Consider the following 8,438-nt stretch of genomic DNA (forward strand, 5'->3'; position numbering starts at 1 on the left):
AGATCTAGGAAATACTGGATTACGTTATGAACTCATCAGTAGCTGAATAAATGTGAATTATTGAGGACTTAGCTCAAATGTTGAAGCTGGGTAAGTTGGGCCTTATTTTAATCATGCTACTGGTTAGCTTCCCCCCAAAATATGTCTTATTATAAGGAACACATGGAATTTTTACTAAAGTAGTATTTTTCTCCCTGAGTTGGAGTGAATTATGAATTATAATGACAGTTTATCAATTTGTGCATGCCCAATAAAAAAGCATGGGTGAGTTTTTGTGTCGAAAGTGCGAGTGTGGAGTTTCACGCGGGCACGTTTGCGTCGAATCTGTGGATGCGGAAGTAAAAAATGCGTCCATAAACGTCACTCGTTGGGAAGCTATCATGGCAGCGACTAAAGCCTCCAAAGAACAGAAATACGACAGACAGCTCAGGTAATTTTAAAACACACAGAGTTGTCACAGAGAAAGTACATTCCTTTAGCTAATGTTGCGAGCATTTTATGCGAGAGGTCACAGCAGAAACATTTGGGAGACAGGAGTGCTAGCATTAGCCACCGTTAGCTTGCTGTGTGCGTTATCGTCAAAACAGCATCAGAGAGCTAACACATTGGCTAGCTACAGGACTGATTCTGTGATTGTCTGCTTGGACTCTGCTTCCCCTTAGAAGCTGCCAGCATCTCCAATGACAGCAGTAATCCTGACATGTTTTATGCAGACTTGGGCTCATAGTTTAACCGGTATAACACTGCAGAGTAGTCGATGCTAAGGAAGCTGTCATACCATTAAACAAGTCAGTTTGGCAAAGCGGCTCACTGTGCTCTTACTGCTGCTGAGAATGAATTGTATCACTAGATGGCAACATGTTCGTGTTATGTTGTGTGCTTTCAGACTGTGGGGAGACCACGGCCAAGAAGCACTGGAGAATGCGCATATTTGTCTCATCAACGCCACAGCAACTGGAACAGAGATACTGAAGAACCTCGTACTACCAGGTAGATAGATGTGGCTCTGTGTTGCAGGTGCTGATGAAAACATTGTCTGATTTGAGGCTTTCACCATCAACCATTCTTCTGTTGATTAATGTATGGGTTGCTTTACCAATTAGACATTTAAACAATGAATTTTCCTCCAAATAAAGACACTTTATTTAAGTTCATTTCACATGAACAAACTATATGTCTATTTATTATGCTGCACAGTACAAAACGCACACAAAGATTTACATATTCAATTTTAAAAAAAATATAGGGTAAACTGGCAACTTGAACATGATGAAAATATTTTCAAAAATGGCTTATTTTTTAAGAAAATACTGTAACACCAAAAGAAAACCAAGTTTCTATTAAACCCCTTAAAGAAGTAACACAGTTTTGTCTATTCAAATTGCAACATGGTGGATAATATACAAGGACAGACCATCTAAAGCAATTGTTTGTCACCTTATTGGTTAGTTCTCTGATTATTAGCTACATATTCTAGGAAAATCTAGTCAGATTCACAGCACAGCATTTGTTTTTATCTGATATATGGTGTTTTTTCAGACAATGTCACTGTATAAAACTTTTCATTATTTTTTTTCTGGTGCAGAGCATGAAAGTGACATGTGGGGGCTGTGCTTCTGTCACTACTTCATACTCATTCCGCTATCTGACAGCAGTAACTGAAAAATATGTAACAAAGAGCAGCTTTATTGAGAATTTGGCTGTAACAAAATGCAGTATAGATGAGACCAGAAGAGCAGCAGACAGATGTAAAGCACCTCTGCGCTGAGAAGAACCTGTGGGTTTTCTTTTCAGTTGCTGGTGCCTTGCACTATGCTACTATAGTCTACCATCCAAAATCTGCACAGTGTAAAAAAACATCTCTTTGTTCTGTGATAGCTTGAAAAGCCTTAGAAACTTTGACACTGATCTGAGGATTTTGTTTTCACTGCCATTGTCTGAAACTAACGCTTAGAGTAGTGAACTGAAATTGAAATTGAAAAAAAAAAAAAAAACATGGGTTGGTTAAAAATATTGACATCGAAGAATTGTCAGCATCAACACCATCAATTATGTTGACTAATCGTAGCAGCTTTAGTCTGATTGAATAAATTGATCTCTTTGTCAGGTATTGGAGCATTCACCATAGTTGATGGACACACAGTCACTGGGGAAGATGTTGGAAACAAGTAAGACGTCAATTTTTTGACAGCTGAACATAATCTACAAGAATATATTTCAGTTTTACGTGCGTGTTTGTAATTGACCTCTTTATCTTGCCTTGCAGCTTTTTCCTTAGCAACAGCAGCATTGGAAAGGTGTGCATTTCTGAAACAAATTAACACAACTTTACAATTTCATGACACTCAGACACACAATTTCCTACTTTTCTCTGTGCTCCATCCATCTCTCCTCTGTTGTTAATCTTACAGTTATTTTTAATAGTGATAATAGGAAAAATACTGTGTATTTGCATGTTAGCATGAGCCCTTATGTTAGCATTTATGTTGCAGAACAGAGCACAGGCAGCCACTGAACTGTTGCAAGAACTCAACAGTGATGTCTCTGGAAACTTTGTTGAGGAGGTTGGTATTGTTTTAGTTTTGACCTGGTGCCACGGATGTTTTGGCATCATTCATATTTCATTGGGAATTGAATACACACACAGTTGTTATATCAATGCCAATATTGCGTCTTACTGAAACGCATTATAACAATAAGATATTCCTTACAGGTTGATTCCAATATATGTTGTGTTAATGCATTAATAAGTATCATCACTCTGATACTGATGATCTGCCTTGTATTTTCGGTCACTCCTGCAGAGTCCAGACAAACTCCTGGACAACGATCCAGAGTTTTTCCATAGATTTACCATAGTCATTGGTGTCCAGTTGCCAGAAAGGTAAGGTGTCATTAAAATGCTTTTAGTGTCTCTTCTTTTGTACAAATTAACGTATTTTGAAGAAATGCTATTAGGAGTGGCTTGAGTTGTTGTTGTTGTATTTTCTGTCCCAATAACTTGTCAGATCTTTGTCTAAAATTCCACAGCACGTGTTTGAGGCTTGGCTCAGTTCTGTGGAGTGCACCTGTACCTTTCCTAGTCTGTAAAACCTACGGCCTGATTGGTTACATGAGACTAGTGGTGCAGGAGCATACAGGTTAGTAGCCCCACTATGTACGTTGTGTAAGCTTTATTTCATATTATGTCACCCAACATATTTTAATTGGTGTGATAAATACAAATGTGTAATTATGTCAGTTCACAGTGAAACATATTTGCATTTTTTTTTATTTTTTTTGTAAATGTATTGATATTTTACTGCCTCTTTCTTCAGTGATTGAATCTCATCCAGACAATGCCTTGGAGGACCTGAGATTAGACCAACCATTTGCTGAATTTCAGAACCACATTAAGTCCTATGACCTGGACAGCATGGACAAGAAGGTGTGGGCTCAGTTCATATATGCACATCATTGAGCTTAAACTATTTGAGCTTTACACAACTATTTTTTTCCATTCTATGTCTAATCTATAGGATCACAGTCACACACCGTGGGTTATCATTGTTGCTAAATACCTGGAGAAATGGCTTAGTGAGGTTGGTACATTTTTCTGGGTTTTTTCCATTGTTGAGATGTTTGATAAATACTGCTCCAATTGTATTTATTTGTGACTGCTATTATTTAGCGATGCTGTACAGTAAAATGTTACTCTGCTTTTGTTGTTTGTCATTGTAGCACAACTGTCTGCCACCGAAAAATTACAAGGAGAAAGAGGCCTTCAGACAGTTTATTCGGGAAGGTATCTGCACCCCCCTGGATTGTAGTGGACTTTAAGTCCAATGACTTTACTTTGCAAGGTATCTGTGATTTATTCTTATTATTTGTTTTGTTCTTTTTTGTTTTTTATCAGGGATCTTGAAGAATGAGAATGGTGTCCCAGAGGATGAGGAAAACTTTGAGGAAGCTATTAAGAATGTCAATACTGCTTTAAATCCAACCAAGGTTCTCTTGTGTTTTTAAGAGTTATCTCAGCTCCACACAACAATTCTCAGCTTTTAAACCCCCAATAGCGCTGTTGTCACAGTTTACAGTTAAGTCTAACAAGTCTCTTTTTTTGTAATATCTGTTGTTTCTGCAGATTCCTAGTACTGTTGAAGATCTCTTCAATAGTGAGCAGTGTAACAACATCACATCACAGGTTTTGACTTTTTCTTTAAAAAACATTCCATTAAATATATGTTTTTTTTTTTTATTGTAGATTCTAAGAACTGGTAGCAATAAGTATCTGATATAAAGCTGTAGAATATTTTGTGCTTGTTTAGACTTCGTCCTTCTGGGTGATGCTGCGAGCTGTCAAGGAATTTGTTCACAACGAAGGAACTGGAAGTCTACCTGTACGGGGAACCATCCCAGACATGATCGCAGATTCTCAGAAGTTCATCAACCTTCAGAATGTGTAAGTGTGAAATATGTGGGTGTTAGCTGTGTAGATAAATTTGTGGATGGAGTGACGGCAACGGAAATGTATTTTAACAGTTCTCTGATCCAACAGTAAACCTGGTACTGCATTTCATTATAACACTACATGGTTTTATGTTTGTGGGTGAAAGTATTTACATTTTTGTGTTTTATTACAGTTACAGGGAAAAGGCCTTGCAGGATACAGCAGCTGTTTCTAAGCACATAGAATGTCTACTACAGTCTGTTGGAAAGGTATGTAGCGAGCCCATGTACTCATTGAATACAGGCATTTTAGTTTAGCCTCACGCCTTTGAGTAAGTCTATAAAAGTCAGTGACATCTGAGTTTAGTGCTTACTTAAACTGTTACGTTTCTACTCTTGTGCAATAGGTGTGACAAGTTAGCTGTGACTAGGAAGCGCTACATTTGATGTATTACAGCAGCAATGCTTCTGAAAATTAGCTGCTTACAGGGTAATTTAAGGAACATTTACCTCATCAAAATAGTGGTCAAAAGATAATACATGACACTACAGATTCACCCACAAAGCACAATAAAACACTGTGCATTCATCACACATATGTATGTAGATCCAACAGCTGCATGCAAACAAGTGTAACTAAATCACGAAGCCACATTTGATTAAGTCATTAGATATTATTTATTTTGTTGGAAATACGCTTTTATCATCTTTGTGTCTTTATTGTGGCTTTTGGTTTAGACTTGCAGAATAGCCATGACAGGATGAAGTTACTACATTTAATAGATTTTTCCCTCAAATATGTGGTTGGAAATTGCATTACCTAAAATGCATTGGACTTCAAACAGTGATTTCCACCTCATGATGTGTACCCTTCTTTTCACTAGCCACCAGAAAGCATTGCGGAAAAGGACATCAAACTGTTCTGTAAGTACGCTGTTTTTTCTTTGACACCCCTTACATTTTTTTTATATTCGCTGGATGTATTTACATGCAAACACATCTGATGGCAACCAGAGGAGGCCAATAGCCCACACACACTGTAAGAATGAGTTTTAGAAGCATTTGTTTTCTTTTGCGATGTTGACTTGGGGTTCTGCTATACTACGATAAGTACATTTTTAAATAAGTTACAGGTATAATGCTTGGAAATTGGCTAAAATTGTTTTGCTTCAAATACAGCAGCCTAAAATTACATCAACTTGAATTGTTTCTTTGTGGTAATTTATGTGTTGACAACATAAACATGCCTTCTAAAGCAAAACTGCCCTATTGCAGATTGTAAATTAAACTGCATTCTGAAGCACCATGTCTGTCATGTTTTCTCTTCTCTGACATCAAAGTTTTTAATATTTCTGAACTTGTCTACTGTTGCAACATGTTATCCTGTCATTGTGTGGACTCGACTGATAAAAGTATAGTGTGACGAGTTGTGCTACAACTACACTAATTTTAACCTCAACTGTAAACATATATGTTGGTGGTTAGGTAAGAATGCATCCTTTTTGCGAGTGGTGCGCTGCAGATCTCTGGCTGAAGAGTATAGTGTGGATTCAGTAAACAAAGATGAAATCAGTAAGTAGTGGATTAAATCCCTTTATGACATTTGTTGTTGTTTAAACTCTTTGTATTTACACATAGGTGTAAGGATATTAACAGTTGTTGTGTCTTCTCAGCCTCATATATGGACAATCCAGATAGCGAGATGGTCTTCTACCTCATGCTTCGCGCTATCGATCGCTTCTATCAACAGCACTCCCGCTACCCAGGTATGACACATTTTACTGAACAAGAATTAAACCAAACAAGATGTGAATCAGCTCCATGCAACTGACGTCAAACCTTACAATTTAAAAAAAAAAAAAAAAAAAAATCAGTAATTTTTTTCAGTATTTGCTAAGTTTCGGATTTTTCTGCAAGGTGGAGATTTTCGATCACTGTCAGACCAGCTTGTGCTTAGAGAGGTGACGTTTATAGTCAGATTTTTTTATTTTAGATTTTATTTTTAGAAAAATGCTAATGTGGCAATCGAGAAGTAAAAAAAGAAAAAACTGGTAGCTGCTGCAATGTTAAAAATCTAATTAACTCTGCAGGTGATGAGCATTACAGTTGTGTTTTATTTTATGATTGTCATTTAACATTTTTAGCACTTGTCGGGTCTTTTAATGATCGCAGTTGAACTGTACACCCAATAATACCACCATCCAAACAGTTCTGGAAAACTCTGTAGTTCTGCAAAAAAAAAGCCTGTCTGGTATGTCAGGAGAATACCTTCCACACATTCAGGAAAGGCCTGTCATTTCACACTGTACTGCACATGTTCTTGTCTGATTTTACTTCCTCCTGACGCCAAAAGACAGAAATAGAATCATTGTAAGAGTTTCATGTCTTCTTTTCTGCCTTTTATGCCAGGTGTTTATAACTACCAGGTGGAAGAGGACATCAGCAAACTGAAGCTCTGTGTGAACAGCCTACTGCAGGAATACAGCCTCAACGTCAACATCAAAGACGACTATATCCATGAGTTGTAAGTCCTGGTTGCTGCAGAATTTTGTCATTAAGTGTTTGTTAAAAACTGCGCCAAATACTGATGAACCTTTTTACCCCTTCAGCTGTCGATACGGAGCGGCAGAGCCACACACGGTTTCTGCATTTTTAGGAGGTAAAGTTTTTAGAACCTTTAAACCTTTAAATTAATCAATCCCTGATTTCTACAGACAGCATGTCTCCCCAAAACAGTGCCAAAAAGTCAGAAACCTTTGTCAATGTGTTTGTTTAGGTTCAGCTGCTCAAGAGGCCATCAAGATCATCAGCCACCAGTTTGTGCCCTTTAACAATACTTTCATTTACAACGCAATGTCACAGACGTCCGCCACGTTGCAGTTGTGAATACAGTCACTGATCCAGAGTTTGCTTCCACAAATATTAGAGAAAATGGTGCAAGGATGGACTCGCTTTTAATAATCCCAACTGTAAACTGCACATCAAGTTTTGAAAGATGCATTTTTTTCACCGAAAAGGTTCTAAAGCTGTATGAGTCTGTACTTGTAAGTCCTTCTCATGGAAAGAAAGAAGCCAGGACTTTTTACTTTAAGTTTTTTTGTTGATGATAAAGCCTCACCTTCTTCTCAAAAATTCTTGAAGGGGAAGAAATCAAGAAAGCACTCATGGAGAATTTCTTTGTTTTTGTTTGGTTTTTGTTTTTGTTTGCATTTTTTAAAAATGTTCCACAGACATCATTAAACAAAGCTGGAAATGAAACTAGCAAATTCAAAACTCTCATGTAGTATTTTCATCTGTGAAAGTCAGCATTTATAGATGATTTATTGCAGCGTAGCAGCACTTTGTATACTTTAGTCACAACTGTCTTTTACTGTGTTGTTTGGAACAAACTGTATCGAAACATATAGAGCTCATGTGTCGCTATAAAACATTCAGCATTTCACCTAAATTTGTTCATGTCAAAGGTGAAAATAACCCACTCAGCACTTGTGTTTTTCAGTGTGCAGAAATGAAGTGTCTTCAGCTCAGCCACCAACTGTGGGCTTGCATGGTTTCACCTCACTTGAGTTACAGTGTAGGAAACACCTTCAGTTAAGCCACTATGACCTATTGGTTTGTTAAGTACTTGTAACAAGGTTTACACAGTTATTTATCCTGAATAAATGTTTGATGACAAGCATGTGAGCTTTTTGAGAGGCCTGTATTATTAATTTTCCACTGACAGGATCCACATGCAACCAAGCATAAGGTTAGAGTTGGTTGCAGTTTGTAATTCCCACACTAGAGGGCAGTCTTCCATGATGTACCATTCATTGGTTAATATGTAGTTCCAAGTTTATTTAACATTCCTGTACAGTGACCAATTCTTGAATGCTGAGTGTTTACAGACTGCAGTTGATGGAATCCATTAACAAAAAAACTTGCCGTGTTAGCTATTAACCAGTGTGTTTTTTCCACGACAGCTGAGATGCCATGAAACAAGGACGATGACCTCAATCCAGTAAGCAGCA

The 8,438-nt window shown here is 37.5% G+C and overlaps 1 protein-coding gene across 1 annotated transcript; it reads left to right on the forward strand.

Annotated features, from left to right (window-relative positions):
• The first annotated feature begins 343 nt into the window (after positions 1 to 343).
• nae1 (nedd8 activating enzyme E1 subunit 1) lies at positions 344 to 8,112 on the forward strand. The gene is made up of 20 exons (XM_008292795.1): positions 344 to 430; positions 887 to 990; positions 2,108 to 2,168; positions 2,267 to 2,297; positions 2,493 to 2,564; positions 2,805 to 2,884; positions 3,031 to 3,140; positions 3,318 to 3,427; positions 3,519 to 3,581; positions 3,721 to 3,784; positions 3,896 to 3,987; positions 4,124 to 4,183; positions 4,308 to 4,441; positions 4,623 to 4,698; positions 5,313 to 5,352; positions 5,914 to 6,000; positions 6,102 to 6,194; positions 6,838 to 6,952; positions 7,038 to 7,087; positions 7,205 to 8,112. Exons 1-20 carry the CDS (start codon positions 381 to 383, stop codon positions 7,312 to 7,314), a joined length of 1,602 nt encoding a protein of 533 aa, XP_008291017.1. The 5' UTR covers positions 344 to 380; the 3' UTR covers positions 7,315 to 8,112.
• The last annotated feature ends 326 nt before the right edge of the window (positions 8,113 to 8,438 follow it).

Source organism: Stegastes partitus, unplaced genomic scaffold, assembly GCF_000690725.1.
Source record: "Stegastes partitus isolate 25-593 unplaced genomic scaffold, Stegastes_partitus-1.0.2 Scaffold19, whole genome shotgun sequence".
Taxonomy (NCBI): domain Eukaryota; kingdom Metazoa; phylum Chordata; class Actinopteri; family Pomacentridae; genus Stegastes; species Stegastes partitus.